An 18,026-nucleotide genomic window follows, 5' to 3' on the forward strand; every position below is an offset into this window, starting at 1 on the left:
TTCCTGAAGCTTTGTACAGTACATGACGTCATGCTTCTTCTTTCCACAGAAATGTGTCTTCAGACAGCACTGACAGTAAGTGACTGTGGAGGAGCAGGCGGAGGTAACAACTTTTGAGTAACGCTATCTACGATCACAGAAATGTAATGTGTAGCTGCTGTAGGAGGATTATTTGTTAGATTATATTTATAAGCAGCTAACACCTGTAATATCTTACCATAGGTTTATCCATTTAGCACTTTTGAGAGAGGGTAGTATAGCTGATTGTGTAGGCTAAATAAAACAAAACACCGCTAACTTTTTCTTGCTTTTCTTTTTAGTGTGTGGAAAAATGTAAAAGCTTTTGTAGGCAGTGGATATGTATATGTTGTTAAAACTCACATTTTAATATAAGCGAGACGAGAATCAAGACTCATTTTAGAGAGCTGTTTGTTTGTTTGTGTTCGATTACCCACTGAGATGTCTTACCAGATGTTGTTCACTAAATTTAGGCTTTTAAAAAGGGGAAGTATAAACAGTCAAGAAATAAGTTAGTGTGGACTGATACGACAGCTTCTTCAACCTACACAACATGCTGTATGCTCAGGAGTGTGTGTTTCTGTATGTGTGAATCCCCCAGGTTGGTAATGGAACTGCTTCCTCTCCATCCAATACTTTGGTCCGGTCTTCTGGTTTTGTGTGCCTCACAAAGTGGTGTGTATCTCTTGACATGACTCTCACACACACACACACACACACACACACACATACTTAATGGATATACATTAATGAATGTTGGACTACAGGTATTACTGTAATGTCGCATCTTTAGAGCACCAGTTTGATTCGTCAAATACTTCTGGCTATCTTGTTTTTATCAGGGTGGTGTTGCAATTTCTGCTTTTCTTGTTTACAGTATTCGAGGAAACCAGCTTCCTGCACCCAGTAAAGGGAAATGACTCAGAAAATGTTGACATATTAAACCAGTGGATCCCAACTGGTGGGTCACAGTCCAGAGGTAGGACGCAATTTTTTTTTAAGTAAAGTGAATTTCTGGTACAGAGCTTTAATTCTGACATGCTGTAGAATGAGTGACTGACAGACAGCTAGTTGACAGAGACAGGAAACTAGCTCTACGACATGGCCAAACGCAAATATGATGCTGACTAAATAAACCTGTGTGGATCGCAAACTAATGACTGAGGAGAAATGTGGACCCCGTGGCTGGTCCAGTTGGGAACCACTGTATTAAGGCCTCGATCACACAGAAAGTGTTTTAGCAGCTGGAGGCGGTCTTTTGTAATTGTTTTTAATGAGAATTCAGCTTTTTGCTCACTATTTTTGCATTGCGACGTGCCTCGCATTTCTGCTCTCTAGGCACCTGGGACCATATTCACAAACTTTCTGAGAATACTCCCACAGAGCTCCTAACTTAGCCTAAAAACTTTTAGTAAGGAGTTTAGGGGTGATGTAGGAAAGTTCTCAGAGGAACTCTGAGCGAGGAAGAGACAGAAACTTGTATCTTAGTGAGGAGGTGTGGTTGACTCTGTTGCTAGGTGTGATGCTTTCTTCTGACAGGTGTGATTGGTTGTCACAGACACACCCCTTTGTGAGCCTGCAAGATGTGGGGACACCCAGTGGAAATGAAATTGACTGCATCACCATATGAGATTGATAGTGTTGTCTGTTAGAGAGAGAGAGAGAGAGAGAGAGTCAGATATGAGAGAGAGAGAAATGGCTACAGGTTGGGGGTTGCAATTCACACATACAGAAAGAGAGAGAGAGGGCGGGTGGTCGAGATAAGTGGGAGGGACAGCAGCTGCTGTCCATGCCTGCAAAAAATATGCCCTATTCATTCAGTGTTTACCCAACACGTTCAATACATGGACATGCAATGACAAATTGTCATTAACTTATTACGTTATAAAAAACGATGAAAATATGGACTTACCCATGTTTAAAATGACCTGGTGAAGTGAAAAAACGAGTACTGACGGGAACAGACGAGTGGAGTCGATGTTTAACCGGCGCAGAGAGCGCAGGAGAAATGCGCTGCCTGTGTGGACAGTCAAGCGCGGCACTAACGCGCTCGGTGTGTCCTTAGCGTTAATTGTAACGCCAACTTATTGAAAAATGTCGGGTTTAAATCGGGCTCAGGCCCATGATTGCAGTTAATTGGACGGGCCAGGCCGGTCTCGGACATAACGTGCACTGGCTTGGGCCGGGTCGGGCTGAATTTTTTGGGCCCGATCTAAGCTCTAGTCTGTTAGTGTGATCACTCTGCTGATGGAAGGTTGAGACAGACCCAAGTCATCACTGCTGCATTGTTTCATGTTTCCAGTTATTCATATAGCCTAATGCTATTTATCAGTCTAGATTGTTTTGGTGTGAGTTGCCGAGCAATGGAGATAACTGCTGTAGAGATGTCTGCCTTCTTTCCAACATAATGGTGTTATATTCTTGTGTGGTGTAAGAATAACGAGTCTCACTTGGTTTCAGTCTTGCATGAAAAAATAGCTGCCGTTTACTTCGCTGTGCCATTTGTACCGCCAACGCAAACACATACACGTAAAGCTCAACAACCCTGACGTAGAACGTTGTGATGTCGTAAAACAGAATAGTGTCTTACTCATACATAACAAATGGAACTGTATGGCACTTGGCTAGTGGTGCTCAAAATGCATGTATTGCTGGCTCACCTAGCACCACTGTGCTAGCTAATGTTAAAGCTCCAGCCTCTTGTCCATGAGTAGATGCAAGGTTCCCTCTGTGCATTGATACAGTTGGCAGGAGTTGTTTGGTAGAAAGAAAATAGTTCCTACATGAAACTGCTCACAACAAGGTCTGTGGATTATCTTGAGTAACCAGGTCATGATTTCTGGAAAGAGACATTGATGTTGAGTTTTTCAGATGTATTTTTTTGGCACTTTGAGCACCACAAGCTGAGTGCCATCTAGTTCCATTATATTGGAGAGAAGACAGACATCTCTACGGCTGATATCTCCAACACTGTGCAACTCACACCAAAACAGTCTAGACTGATAAATAGAACTAAAGAAGAAAAATATGTATTTTGGATTTTGGGGTGAACTGTCTCTTTAAGCATGGTGCACTGCAGAAAAGAAAGTGCAACGTGTTTTAAATTTTGATAGACTGGCACTGATGTTCAGACTGGTCTGCAGGTGACTGTGTGTCAAATGAGAACTTGATGGCTTCTAATTATGTTTTCTCTCGTGCTATAACTCTTCATGTGTGTCCTCTTTTAATAGAGACGGAGGCCAACAGTCAAGATGTCTGCCAGCTGGAAAAGATTCATGGCGATGTGAGAATCAAAATGTTATTTCAACATCCAGAGGCCACACAGGCTCGACAAAAGCTTCCTGCTTTAATGAAGATTACATTTTTGATTTCTATAGTCTGTTCTTTATGTTTGAACTGTTTCAGATATATCCAGAGAGTACTTCAAAGGAGGGACATTATGTAGAGGTGTCTGAGGTGAATGATAATTTTCACTGCCTCCTTTATCCAACAAATACACTGAACTGCTCCTGGTCATTCCACACTCTACAGAAGGACACGCAGCTCTTTGTCCATATCAGGTATTCATATTTTTTAAATGACACATAAAGCTTTGATGAATACTTATTGAAATAAATGTACACTTATAAAACCGGCATTTAAAAATTATAATATAGAGTGTTAATTTCTGTCTCTGTCTTTTCAATCAGTATTTGTGATGATGAGAGAACAGTTTGCTCTCTGAATGCTTCGCCTGGGGAAAGAGTCGGATCGAGTTCCTTACGTCTGCACAAACATGGGAGCAGTGTAATCCTCCACTTTAACTTAACCCTGCACCACGAGTGGACGGTCTACATCTGTGCATACGACATGGACATGATAGGTAACACTCCAAGGCAAACACTGAGTAGTTGCTGAGGTCTTCATGTGAATCATTAAAATTGTGGCTGAGTTGTGGCTGGTTTTGAGGCTCATGCAACCACTGTTCATACTGTGAAGAGTTTTATTACTGTTACTATAAATGAAAGGATGTTTTGCTGCCTCTTGCAGCAGCTGTACTTTAGTTTTTATATGACATACACTTTTAGTAATGAGTGGATCTTCAAGTGTTTATATATATTAATTTCGACCAGATTATGCGAACTACATATATTCTAATCCTCACTCTGAGAAAAAAATAGCAGCGCAGAGCGTTGTTCCTGTGGAGTCCGGCCACACTAAACCCCAGAGCTTGCCTGAGAAGGACAAAATGCACAAACCTGCTATTTTTAAATATCCCATGGAGATAGACTCTCACTGCAGCCTGTTTTATTTTGTTCTGAAAATCTCGGTGTGCAGCCTCATTCTGTGGACGATAAAAGAGGCGCAGACTTCCCTCTGTGTCTACGGTAATGAGGAAATACGGTGAGTTCTGGACAGAGAAGTGAGTGACACCATTCCCGCCCACATGAAAGAGTAGGTTTGTAGTGGAAATGCCAGGGTCTAGGTACCATGTCTGGTAGGTAACTTTTGATTCCAAAGGTACCATACTGAAATGGTTTGGAGTCACCAATCAACCTGCATGTCTTTGGACTGTGGGAGGAAGCCACAGTACCTGAAGAAATCCAAGCTGACTCGGGGAGAACATGTAAACTCTGCACAGAGGGCTCCCCCACCCTAGGTCCAAACCAAAAACCCTCTTGGAGAACCCTGTGAGGTGACAATGCTAATCACTGCAGCACCGTGCCGCTGCTGTTGGATCAGCAAATAGAAAAAGAGACTCCTTGTTGAATGACGCTGTCCAGGATTTAGCCAAGTTTCAGTGAAACAAAGGATATTTCAGTTCCTGATATCCCGTTGGAAACTGATGCAGCACAGATGTGGTCCAGTTTATTTTACAACACCTGTACAATAGCTGGCAGGATGCTGGTTCAGTTGGTGCCCATCTTCTTCACCTTTTCCTTGATGTGTACCGACTCCTTTGCTTTGAAAGGGACAGGTTGAGTTTGTTCAGGCATCTGATCAGAATGCCTCCTGGGCACCTCCTGTTAGTTTTCCTGGCCTGGGAACACCTTGGGATCCCCCTGGAGAAGCTGGAAAATGTTGCTGGGGAGAGGGATGTCTGGGGCACCTTGCTCAGCCTGCTGTCCCCGGCGAACCGGCCAGGCATAAGTGGATGGAAAGGGACAGATGGATGGATGTTTGAACTGACTGATGAGTCACTTTCCTTGTTCTGATAAGTGACGCACAGCCACTCTAACACCAACAACAAAAAGCACCACCAACACTTACTAAACAGACAACTCCTCCCCCTGTCTCTAAGGGCTGAGCCAAGCCACCCCACAGAGGAAACTCATTTTGGCCACCTTTATCCACAATCTCATTCCTTTGGTCACTACCTAGGTTGGTTTTGTTTGCAGTTTTTAATTTCTATTTAATTATTGCCATAATTGAATTAAAACTGGCTTAATAAATCAACTGAAAGACTGAACTTTGAATAAAACAATAGTGAAAGCTCCCCTCTCGCCCCTTCAAGGCATAAAATAGTTTAGTCCATCCTTGCACTTAGATTCTTTTCTATACCCAGAGTGACTGAATTCTTATGCTGCTGGAGCACTAACGTACACCATCATGTCTTTCCACAAAAAAGAAAAATTGGGGTTCCAAAAAGGAGAAGAAAGAAAGCAAACTGACTTTGTTAAAAAAAAAAAAAAAACTTCAAAAGGTGCATGAGATAGACATGTATCAAGAGAGAAAGGGCACCCACAGAGACTGCTTATGCAGGGGACTTAGAATATGGTGCCCCACTCCTGGTTAGTCCACCCGCAGAGATCATAATTTTTTTTTTTTTTTTTTTGGTTTTAACCGAGAAACTGTGGTTTCCTGTGACAGTCCTGTGTACAAAACAGTCAGTCAGATTCCAAGACCTGGACCCTAGCAACTTAGGGTGCTTTCAGACCTAGAGTTGTCTTGCTTTGGTCTGAATCAGGGACTATTTTTTTTTTTTTTACAAAATTGCACAATTGCCTAGAGGTGGTTTGTGTTCTCACTGCAGCATGTACAAGTGGACCAGGTAAAATGCCTGCACCAGGAGGCTGCTCTTGATTGGTCAGAAATTGGCTGGAAAAATCCAGGAAGTAAACAAAATATTGAAGACGCCTGCAAGATAAATGTGACAATTTCTAATGTCACAATGGAGGGACAGCTACACAGGTTGATTTTAGCGCTGGTCATCGTGGACTATATTGCTGTCATTGTTCATTTTAGTCAAACCATACAGTTTGAAAACGAGGCGCGGCTCCAACTAGAAAACAATGTTTTGATGCATTGGATGTGCTGAATGTGCATATTAAGGCAGTACAGGAGGAGGTGCACATTAATAATCCTCCAGGACTGTAACATGCTCATGTTTAACCCAAACAATGTGTCATGCGACTGCAGTTGGTTCGGATCACCTCTTCAAGAAGGTCTCAGCCTGGTTGTTTTGATAAGCACCTGAGTTCAAATGAACCAAACCAAACAGGGCAGGTGTGAAGCACCCGTCGACTGTGGTCACATTACAAGCAAATGTGGTCCAAATCTGATTTGTTGCTCTAATGTGACACAGATCTGATCTTTTTAGAGTAGTGTGGACACAAAAATCCGATATTTTTCCAATCAGACCTGAGCCACTTTCATATGTGTTCTTAAATCTGATACATATCTGATCACTGGCCATGCCATGGCTGTGAGAACGCTCATATTGGAACTCATGTGGGTTTTTTCACCTCATACTTCACTGTGCAGAAGGTGATCACTCACCATACAGTGTCGGAGCGGGCCGTTGAAACCACTGAAGCCATAAAGCTGCTGCAGTAGGCTGCCCTATTCACCAGGCGATAGAGCTCGACTCCCAGATGCTTTCTGACAGGGACAGCTTGCCTACATGCCATGACAGCATTGTAGTGATGGGTTCTTCCTCGGCCAATGCTACATCCTTCCACCAAGTTCCATGAAAATTGGGCCAGCAGTTTTTCTGTAATCCTGCTGACATACAAACAAACCAAACCGAAAACATATCATCCTTGTCGGAGGGAATAAATCAAATATCTCAACAGAAATTGTGATAATCAGGTAAATCAAATATTAAATAAGTAAATGAACTCACAGGACGCACACATCATGGCTGAGGTCAGCCTCAGCCCCTTAAGGCTGAGGCTGGGGACCTTTGTCACTTAAATTAAAACTTTATTCTTATGACATTATGACCCTGCTCTTAAAACCTATAGTTAGGTACATAAATTAATTTGCTAAGCTTAGACTGGAAGTTGTAGAGAGTCCACAGCATCCCTTCAACATGAATGATCAATTATTTAACTAACTTTGTGGTTGTGTGTGTCACAGAGGTCCTGTCTCCACCCCAGAACATCAATGCATCAGTTAAAGATGGAGACCTGTTGGTGACATGGGATCTGCCCCACAGTCGAGCAAACTCTAACCCCTCGTGCTTTGAATACCAGCTGGACATGGGTGACCAGGTACGGTATGTCTGTGTGTATGGATACAGATGTTGATTATTCCATATCACATATACCATTTAGTGCGTTATTTGGTGCACGTAAACAAGACAAAGTTTCCCTGCTTCCCATCACTGCTTCCCTACAGCAGGGTCAGTCTTTTTCTCACTGTTATAATCATTAAAAAGCAAAAGCAGCATGTGTATACATTCAGTAGGCTATATCTTCAGTAGCTAGCTAGCTAACCCTACAGTGAAAACTGTCTGATTTTGGATTTGGAACAGGGAAGAAACGTTTATCTTTTTCCAACCTCTCCAGGTAACGAGTATCATTAATACATGACGTGCCCCAGGCACAACATTTAGCTCCAAATCCACAAAACCAGCCTGAAAATGAAGGAAATCTGAAACGATTGTATTAGAGTCAATGGAGCACAGCTGTGTTGTTGTCAGACTCTGGTCTGAGCCAGCCCAATCCTACGTTATGATTGGCAAGTCTGCAGGGGCGGGACTTAGCAAGGGGTCAATTCTGTCTACAGTCTCCCAGGAAATGAAGGCTCAATTTACGGCACAAAAGAACTGTGTTTCTGTGGTAGTTATCAGCAGCTATCCCCAGTTACCAGAGAGTATCAATGTCAGTTCTTTGCAGTCACTTTCCCCATGAGTAAAAAAGGTGGATGGTGAAACAACCAAAGTAACTAAAAGGAAACAAGAAGGAAGGAGAATTGTTGCAAGGCTCTGAGGATACCACAAAGTGATCCGGTTGTCTTTGCAACAGCGGCGCCAACAATCATACCAATTAGAAACGCAATAGCTGGGAAAAAGTTGAAAACTTGTTTGTTTCCACATTAAGGCAATAACAATAAACATTAAAACTAAATAAGATTGACCTACTCAGTGTTTTCTGCTGAATCTTTATCATTTTAATACAGGAAAGACCCAGAAATGTGACCGAGGGGCTGTCTTATACAGAGCCCAATGCAAATCCTACCTGCACCTACAGTGTGAGGATGAGGGCGAGAAAGAAAAGCGACTGCCAAGAAGCTACTCAATGGAGTGACTGGAGTCACACCGTCAGTAAGTGCCGTTTGTTAAAGTTGTCTCTAATAGTGGTCTAACTAAAGGCTGATGACTTTTTATTTTCTCCATCCATCGGTCGACATCTTTAAGTCTGAGTGCACTGTTATATATTTAGTATAATTTATATGTGTGTGTCTGATTTCAGCGGTAGAACAGTCGATATACAAACTCAACACTGTGGTGATCATCTTAATATCACTTGGAATACCCATGATCCTCCTGGCTGTGCTGCTGCTGGTGCGCTATCAGAGGTATTGTAACTAAAGGGGATTTATACTTGTGCCGCAGACCCTACACTGTAGCCTACAGACGTGGCCTGTGCTGTTGTGAGCATTTAAAGTTGTGTGGTGGTGTGTCTGTGTCACTCTGCAGTTACACCTCCAAAACACTTGCCGGTGGCAGTGTTTCTGTGAAATGACGAAAAGTTTAGTCAATTCAGAACACACATTAAACACACATTAAACATGGCTTAATAGCGATAATTTCAAACACAAGTACACAAATCAGCTTCACTGTAACTCACAGCATTCAGAGACAAAGCACTTGTCTTTATCTGGACACATTTCTCCCACCAATACAACATGCTAATGTTTTTAGCGCAAGCCTATGGCATTTTACATTGTATAAATTAGCCTAGCAGCTAGCAGACTTTTCCTCTATCCACATGAAGCCAGGGACAACAGCAACATTTAACAAAGGTAACGTTACAAAATTCGGCTCAATTACAACTCACAAGGTTCACTGACAAAACAACTTTCTTATACTAAACACATTTTACAAACAAGTATAAGATGCTAACGTTATTAGCACAAGACATTTTACATTGTATAAATTAGCCTAGTGATGAGCAGAGATTTCCTCTGCTCATATGGAGCCAGAATAAATCACACACAAGACTTATAATGCTATTTTTGTGGGGGTTTTATTGACGTTACAATATATTGTTTCTTATCAGTGTAATTTAAGTAAAAAGCTTTGTTTCCACTGAGGGAAATGGTTTCAGCTTACAAAAATAGACAGGAGGTCTGCAACGCTGAGCCTGTAGTTACATTTCTGGGGAGGCGCACGTCAGGCTACGGTGTGGGCTCTACATCAACGCAGAGCCTCACACATGCACACATCTTCTCACAGCCTTCTTATCTCTCTTCACACCTGATTTTTTTGTATCTGCCTAAGATGTTTCTAATCTGGTAACAAACTCTGTTCTCTGTTCAAATGTGAAAGGGCGACAGACAGCAAAAATGACCCTGAAGTCACCAGAGGCGGTTAGATTAAGTGAAAAAACAGAACAGAAAGGAGAAGTGAGAGGTGTGAAAAGGTGGTGGTCTTTTTGCTGAAAAGCCACGGCAAAACATCCACGCTAAACTTCCTTCAGGCTCAAACAGAAATCCCCGTTTGAGTTCCAAAAATAGCCAAACAGGGGAAAAACACAACATAAAGAAAATGCAAAACGAGATAACGGAAGGATGCACTTCTTCTTTCTGTGGCAGTTTCACTTTGACAGACAAAATATTTATCAAAATCACTTAACCGATGCAAATGGCATGAGGATGAGTTTAAAATGTGTACCGACATTTGTGCTTAGAGGAACAGTTCATCCAAAAATAAGACCATTTGTATATCTATTACTGTGTCACTGTAGGCTGTATATAAAGATGGATGACGTGTCTCATAGGGGTGGGCGATATGGCCCTAAAATAACATCACAGTATTTAAGAGGTAGATAGAACAACAGTAACTCAGAGTGAGATTCAGATTCTGTTTACAATATTAATAATTCAACAAAATAAAATCTACCACAAATTACACATTTAAACAGCATCCATATGCAAAAAATGTCCCCTGGGATCTATATATATAAATCAACAGGTGATTCCCTTCTTTTAGTAAAATCCTAAATGACTGAGTTGTTTTTTTTTTCCCACCTGGACCGCGAGCGTCACATAGGTTTACATTACCAAAGGTTTATCACAAAATCACTTGACGACACAGACTCCTGTGTGCGCACTGCGCACGGCGAGAAAGGAGAGGGAGAACGAGGCTGAAGTTGGTACCTTATTCACAGCCTCTTATTGGAATTTTCCAGTCCACCTTAAAAGTGTCATTACACCTGTAGATGGCGGTATTCAGTTGTTTTCCAACTAATTCATGAACTGACGACGCTGAAGTTAGCTTCCGATTCGCCAGCTTCCGATTCGGCACTTAAGGGGAAAGTTAAGGGGAAATTAACTTAATGTGCAGTGCGACTGTTTGTCCACTGATTTTCTGTTTTTTGTGACACTTCTTGATGTGAAAACATTTTAGACATTTTAGGTAAGACATTAACTTTGCCTGACACCCACTATTGTATTTGTGAAACATTTATTTTATTTGTGAAAATGTTAAAGGGGATATTTCACCGTTTTTGTTTTATACCTAGACCTCATTAGACCAGGTCCAGATAAAAAAAAAACCCCACTGTACCTAGACTTGTGAAAATGCAATAAAGACACATTTCCCCATTTTTTCAGCATACAGACCACAATAGACTGGGTCCAGATCAAAAACATCTGTAACCAAGACTTCTCAAATCTGGCCTAGATTATCCTACAGAGGCTAAACGTTCATTCAGACACAGTTTTTGATTTGTGAAACCTTTATTCTATTTGGCAATGGACCTGGTCTAATGAGGTCTAGGTATAAAACAAAAACGGAGAAATATCCCCTTTAACATTTTCACAAATAAAATAAATGTTTCACAAATACAATAGTGGGTGTCAGGCAAAGTTAATGTCTTACCTAAAATGTCTAAAATGTTTTCACATCAAGAAGTGTCACAAAAAACAGACAATCAGTGGACAAACAGTCGCACTGCGCATTAAGTTAATTTCCCCTTAAGTGCCGAATCGGAAGCTAGTTGGAAAACAACTGAATACCGCCATCTAAAGGTGTAATGACACTTTTAAGGTGGACCGGAAAATTCCAATAAGAGGCTGTGAATAAGGTGCCAACTTCAGCCTCGTAGAGGGAGAGACGCTGTGCTGCTGCCAGAGGAGCCGCTGAATGAGTTCCCTCTGAGCAGTAAGACACTAAAAGAGTCTGAGAAGTCCAGGGCTGCTCATCAAACAGTTTATTCCACACTGCTGAAGCTGCTCCTCTGTCTGGAACCACCACGGAGTCTGTAATAGTTTCGCTTTCAGCAATGCTTGTTGTTGCCGTGGGTAACAAGTCAAAATATCGCAAGTATTACAACATGAATTTTTCATTTGATATTAAAAATGATGCTGTTATTATCGTGAACGAGGTGATATGGCACACCCCTAGTCTCTACTGACCCCCCTGTACAAAAATTAAGCCAAAATATCCTGCATACGTCAGCTGCCACCAGTTCTCACCCATTCACCTGTTAGACCCATCGCAAGCAGAGCATTAATTGCAAGCACACCAATTGGCTCACACAGCTGTCAATCATGACGCCACAGCCCCTTTTTATAGCATCAAATAACTAATTAAAACCAAACTCATCACACAAGTAAACATTTGAACAAAAAGCAGCATAACAAAAACTACCTGAAACAACAGAAACCATCAGTGGGGGGAAAAAAATGTATTTTAAGTGTATTTTGAGTTTGCAGTTTGGCCCCTGTCCCATCCTCTAACACAGGGTTTATGATCTATGCTGCTGCCAACCTCCAGGGGGTGATCCAAATATTCTGGCTTCACTTTTGGGGAGCTGTCATGTTGTCCATCTTTATTTTACAGTCCGTAGCCCCTTTTGCACAGAGATGACTCAATAGAGTGCTCCAGGGATGATGTTTTTTTTGTAGGCTAAGGCTGAAGTTAGGGTCGCCCCGGTTCCCTCATCAAAAAGCAGATGGGATTTTTCCATTCCATTTCCAGTCTTTGTTTTTGTTGACGGGCAGTGGTGGCTGGTATGTGATAAAATGTAAGTTTTGAGCCATGACTCCTTCTATTCTGGCTCCCAATAACACAACAAGATGACATTTAAAGACTCCTATGTAGCCTACAGCCCTGTGGTGGAGAGTATCAACCTAACGAGCCCTAAAAGGGTCTTTAGTCCAAGTCTCACTGGATAAATGAGGCTTGGATTATACTGCACGAGTTGTGTGAGAGTTTGTAAACTGATGCTTTGATATAGTTTTGCTGTTGTTTAACGCGGACCCTGTTTACTTCAATTCACAAAGAATGTTCACCTGTCTTGGGTTATCTGTTCTCTGTGGAGGCATGTGAGAAAAACATTCCTTTCTTCAAAAACACAAAGGTAACATGCAGTGACTAACTGACACACAAGTGGTCATTTTGTGGGTGAAGTATTATTTGTGTGTGTTTCAGGGTGTCTGAGGTTCTGTTTCCACCGATTCCTCGCCCCCCACCAAAGTACAAATATTTCCTGGAAAAAAATGACGCATTCAGTGTAAGTACACACTCATATTGCACAAACTGATATCACTCTCTTTACCACTCACCCAACCACAAACACGTGTACAAAGGGTGCCAATGTTTTGTCTTTTTTGTGTGTTGTGTTGTCTTCAGGTCTTCCACCCTGCCCCGTCAGCTGAGCCTGAGATCACAGAGGTGAGAGAAGGAGAGGAGCACACAGAGCAAAAATCTGGAAAAGTCATTATAAAAGCAATATAACGTTTAATGCCATGCACAGGTGCTTTGAATGCATGCAAAGTATGTATAGTTAGAGCTGGGTGATATGGACAAAATTCATATCTCTGTAATTTCAGGCTGAAAGGCGATACATAATATATATAGGCTACATGTTCAGTTGCAAGTAGCAAGCTGATCCACGGCTGAAGGCCCCTGTTAGTGTTACTGCATGTGTTTTTCCACAGCAGGGCAGGTAAAAGAAGTTTATCTGTTGGAGGTGAGCTGTTTGCAAAGGTGCAGTAAGAGCCTGTTGTCTGCAGCTCTTCATCAACATCTCACTGTGGCTGTTTATGATTTTACTTTCCTCGCTGCGGTATTATTACACTTGTCTTAATTGAAGAAAAGCCGCTAATAAAGTTCTGCTAATTCAGTGATAAACACATTTAATTTCCTATAAATTCTTCACAAGAAAAGTCCCTTGTTATTTTGTGTTGTAAAAACTTTTATTGTGAAGCAGCAAAATAAGGAAATGTTGAGTTTTCGAGCAGCAACTTCACATAACTTCTAACACAGCTGGTAGTGAACATGAAACAAAATAAAGCAGATGTCTGAGGTAAAAACAGGACGCAGGAGAGAAACTAAACTCCAAACCACAGAGATTCAGTCAGAAGCTATAAAAGTACTGAAAGACTTTTAAAAACGTCTTTCTCCCTGGTCTCCTGCAGACAGAGATGAGGAGAGTCTCACAACACACGGCTTGTTTGAGGGGGAGAAGGATGGTTGTCAGGAATTGGCTGTGGTCGGTGAGACTTGACTCAGTGTGGCCATAAGTGACAGTGGAAAAGGCCCACAGTATTGTACGTGTGCTGCTGTGGGAATTTCATTCATCTCACAGACTGATTTAGCATTGTTGTGCAAATTAAAGTCTGATGTCGCACTGTAGACAAATAACAGACAGATTTAACAGAGGAGCAGCTCTGTGTCTCTCTTAAGCAGGATTTATACTTGTGCAGCAGACCCTACACACGTGGCCTATGCCGTTGTAAGCATTTACACTTGTGTGGTGGTGTGTCTGTGTCTCTCTGCCATAACACTAGTTGGAGGTGGAGGTTTCTGTGAAGTACTGTAAAGTTTAGTTGATTCAAAACACACATTAAACACGGCTTAATAGAGACAATTTCAAACACAAGTACACAAATCACCTTCACCATAACTCACAGCATTCACAGACAAAGCACTTGTCTTTTGCTGAATACATTTTCCCCACAAATACAACATGCTAATGTTTTTAGCACAAGCCTATGGCATTTTACATTGTACACATTAGCCTAGCGATGGGCGGAGATTTCCTCTGCTCATATGAAGCCAGGATAAATCACACACAGGACTTATAATGCTATTTTAGTGGCTTTTTTGTCTTCACAAATTATTGTTTCTTATCAGTGAAATTAAAGTAAATAAAAGCTTTGTTTCCACTGAGGGAAATGGTTTCAGCTTACAAAAATAAACAGGAGGTCTGCATTGCCGCTACATGTAGTTACATTTCTGGGGAGGTGCGCGTCAGGCTACACTATAGGCTCTACGTCTTTGCAGGGCCTATGCTGTAGGTACGGCATCATTCAACACAAAAGAATAATTTTCACCTTAGTTTAACTAGAGAACTTGTGAGTGAGCGGGCTGGAGCTGTGTGGAGAGTGTGAGAGAGCAGGGGTGCACTCTGGTATACGTTATATATCACAACTTGACCCTATATTGATATAAACAGTGTTATCTAAATCTATATCTTGCTTGAAAATATATTGATATATTGTACATAGTCGTCATATCACCCAGCCCCATGTGTCGGTGTGTATATGTGTGGACATTGTGGTTTTATGTCACTCATGTCTTTTATAGCCTTATTGCTGCTTCAGCACTTTAAATACATTTTTAGAAATGTAAAAGTATACCAACATGACTGCAAAACATACTAAGGATATTATAAAAAAGGCAGATTTTGCTCTGCATAGTCATTGACTTGTGAACTGTTTTGTATTTGACTGAAACAAAGGGTTCAGTTGATGAGTTCGCTCTGCCTGAACTCGCTGGCCCTGAAATGTAGATCGTGTGCTTCTACACAATGTGTACACCTTTTTGCCTTTTTGGGTGTGAAATAAAGTTGAGTGATGCACTATATTTTCACGTGTTTATTTAAAGTCATTTCATTTATTCAACATTTATGTACACAGGGTGGTCCAGTGAGAACACTCTTTACGGGAGCCTAAACAGGACAATAACAGATTAAAAACAGACACAAAAAAAAAAAAAAACACAAAAAGCCAATAATACTCAGACCAGCCTGTCTGGCACCAACAACCATGCCACGTTCAAAGTCACCTAAATTCCCTTTCTTCCCCATTCTGATGCTGGGTTCGAACTTAAGCAGGGTGTCTTGACCATGTCTACATGAGCAGTAGATCAGTAGGAGCTTGTTGTAAGACCCAAAAATGTAGGTCGGGTATCACAGTGAATGAGAAGAACCTTCTGTTGCAAAAATGAATACGTAAAGTCACATGGAGAAAAATGAGTGTAGATCACGAGAGATCACGATCACTGTACCTGAGTATGACTTCCCCATGAAGGCATAAAACTTTTCTGTCTGTTTGTAGAAGAAAAAAAACATCTTAAAGTATGTAAAAATGTCTTTCTTTTGCAGCACAAAAAAAATCATAATGCACACAGATGACCTGGCCACTAGTTTGAAACCCATTTTAGTACTGACAGGCAAACACAGCCTCCCTCGCACGCACAGACGGACCACACATGGTCGAAATAAAACCACAGCAACAGAGATAGTGTGTGATAGCATGTATTTCTACAACAACAACAAAAAAGTTTCCACACTCACTTGGACAACAATTTTAAAAACATTTCAGTGACTTTCATATAACGCCCCGGGGACGGAAAGGGCACCAGTTTGGCGGTATGTGGCCCACATGGGGAAATACTTAACCTACTTGACACTGACATGGTTTGCACAAACTACAGTGGCCTCTTTTTCATATTGTTGTCAAGTAACCTGATTCTAAAGCCACATAAACACTGATTAAAAAAATAAATATAAAACGTCTGACAGACAGAACACAGATTCTTGATGTGCTGCATGTTTCTGCCGTCTTGTTTGTCCACCTGATAAATGGAGTCAGCCGGTGTGCCGGGCTAAAGGCATGGCCTCAATAGACAGAGCGGCCGCTTCTACATGTTTCCATGTAGACAAACTCTGTGGAGGACACCATTGAAAATGTGTTAGAGGTGACTGACTATGTCTTTGATGTACGTCTCTGTGTGTGTTTGTCTATCTGCGTGAGTGTCTGGACCAGATATAACTGTAGTGTAACATAACAAGTGTGTGTGTGTGTGTGTGTGTGTGTGTGTGTGTGTGTGTGTCATACCTTGTCCCAAGCTGGGGTACTGTAGCTGTGTTTTGTACAAAGGGTCTGTGAGGGGGGTTATACTGACATCAGAGGCTGTACCCCTTCTGTAGCTCTCTATCAGTGTTTCCAAGGTCTGAAACCTCTGAAGTCTGACTCCTGAATCCTGCTAATCTCACACACACACACACATACACAAACCATTAATAACATCCTGGTGGGAGTGTACATGTGCATGCAGACGTTCACCCACCTGAAGACCCCAGCCGTCAGTGGAGTGCACGAGCCTGTAGGTGTACACAAACGGTGCTCGTCTGCAAAACACAAAGTATAGTTACGGTATTTCAGTGGTTTGCTGTGAATGTGTAAAATCTGAAACAGCACAAATGTACGTACATGTTGCAATGTGATGATTAAACAGTGTGTACTATTGTTAAAGGGACAGTTCAACCCAAAATAATAAAAAAAAATGCACATTTTTCCTCTGAGCTGTAGTGCTGTTTATTTATCATTGTTTTAGTTTAAGTTGCCACGTGTTGGAGAGATCAGCCGTAGAGATGTCTGCATTCTCTCCAATATAATGGAACTAGACGGCACTAGTGCCAAAAAATACATTTGAAAAACTCAACATCAATGTCTCTTTCCAGAAATCATGACCTGGTTATTCAAGATAATCCACAGACTTTGTTGTGAGCATTTTCATGTAGGAACTATTTTCTTTCTACTGAATTACATCCGCCAATGGTATCACTGTGCAGAAGGAAGCATGCATCTACTCATGGGGAAGAGGCTTGTGACAGTGTGAGATGTAAACATTAATGGTGTCCATTTCGGTTGAGCTGTAACATTAGCTAGCTCGGTGATGCTATGTGAGCTAGCAGTATTGATAGATGAATATTGACAATACTGAAACTGTGTGTCAGTAAGATACCTCACAAATTAAAAATACAAAGTATATTTCATTTAATTAAGGACATTCGTTAAAACCAAAAAGAAGTTTGAAGTGCAAAAAATGCGCAATAGGTGGCTTAAGCGGGATTTAAACTTGTGCCTACACCGTTGTGAGCATTTATACTTGTGCGGTGGTGTGTCTGTGTCACTCTGCAGTTGCACCTCCTAAACACTAGTTGGAGGCGGAGATTTCTGTGAAGTGCTGTAAAGTTTAGTTGATTCAAAACACGCATTAAACACGCATGAAGTAAGGCTTAATAGTGACAATTTCAAACACAAGTACACAAATCAGCTTTAGTATAACTCTCAGCATTCACAGACAAACACTTGTCTTTATCTGGACACATTTTCCCCACAAATACAACATGCTAATGTTTATAGCACAAGCCTATGGCATTTTACATTATATAAATTAGCCTGGCAGCTAGCAGACTTTTCCTCTTATCATATGAAACCAGGAACAACAGCAACATTTAACAAAGGTGATGTTACAATATTCGGCTCCATTATAGCTCACA

General features: G+C 41.4%; 2 protein-coding genes across 7 annotated transcripts in view; one reads left to right on the forward strand and one right to left on the reverse strand.

The window, feature by feature from the left end:
• Positions 1–15,322, forward strand: LOC117271757 (uncharacterized). 4 transcript variants are annotated; one of them, XM_033650121.2, is made up of 11 exons: positions 5–103; positions 620–693; positions 896–997; positions 3,249–3,301; positions 3,424–3,578; positions 3,708–3,880; positions 7,360–7,493; positions 8,404–8,548; positions 8,697–8,802; positions 12,884–12,965; positions 13,085–15,322. In XM_033650121.2, exons 2-11 carry the CDS (start codon positions 627–629, stop codon positions 13,187–13,189), a joined length of 1,122 nt encoding a protein of 373 aa, XP_033506012.1. In that variant the 5' UTR covers positions 5–103; positions 620–626; the 3' UTR covers positions 13,190–15,322. The 4 variants fall into 4 exon arrangements, with proteins under 4 accessions (XP_078029261.1, XP_033506012.1, XP_078029259.1 ...); XM_078173133.1 differs by having other exon boundaries at positions 896–979; XM_078173135.1 differs by lacking the exon at positions 8,697–8,802 and having other exon boundaries at positions 1–103.
• The window catches only part of LOC117271937 (SH2 domain-containing protein 1A-like), a 9,349-nt gene continuing 6,641 nt past the window's right edge, over positions 15,319–18,026 (reverse strand). For 2 of the 3 annotated variants that reach the window (XM_033650501.2, XM_033650499.2), the window contains 3 exons: positions 16,811–16,871; positions 16,579–16,726; positions 15,319–16,406 (listed from right to left, as the gene is read on the reverse strand). In XM_033650501.2, the coding sequence (XP_033506392.1) occupies positions 16,360–16,406; positions 16,579–16,726; positions 16,811–16,871 (256 nt within the window). In that variant the 3' untranslated portion in view covers positions 15,319–16,359. The remainder of the gene's footprint in view (positions 16,407–16,578; positions 16,727–16,810; positions 16,872–18,026) is intronic. The other variant, XM_033650500.2, reaches the window with a different exon arrangement.

This window comes from Epinephelus lanceolatus, chromosome 12, assembly GCF_041903045.1.
Source record: "Epinephelus lanceolatus isolate andai-2023 chromosome 12, ASM4190304v1, whole genome shotgun sequence".
Lineage (NCBI taxonomy): Eukaryota > Metazoa > Chordata > Actinopteri > Perciformes > Serranidae > Epinephelus > Epinephelus lanceolatus.

What these genes read in the sequence shown, in the direction of transcription:
- LOC117271757 (XM_033650121.2), top strand. Translation starts at nt 627, where the DNA reads ATGGAACTGCTTCCTCTCCATCCAATACTTTGGTCCGGTCTTCTGGTT. An exon ending in CAGCTCTTTGTCCATATCAG is followed by an intron (nt 3,579 to 3,707) that starts GTATTCATATTT and finishes CTTTTCAATCAG; the next exon opens with TATTTGTGATGATGAGAGAA. An exon ending in ATACGACATGGACATGATAG is followed by an intron (nt 3,881 to 7,359) that starts GTAACACTCCAA and finishes TGTGTGTCACAG; the next exon opens with AGGTCCTGTCTCCACCCCAG.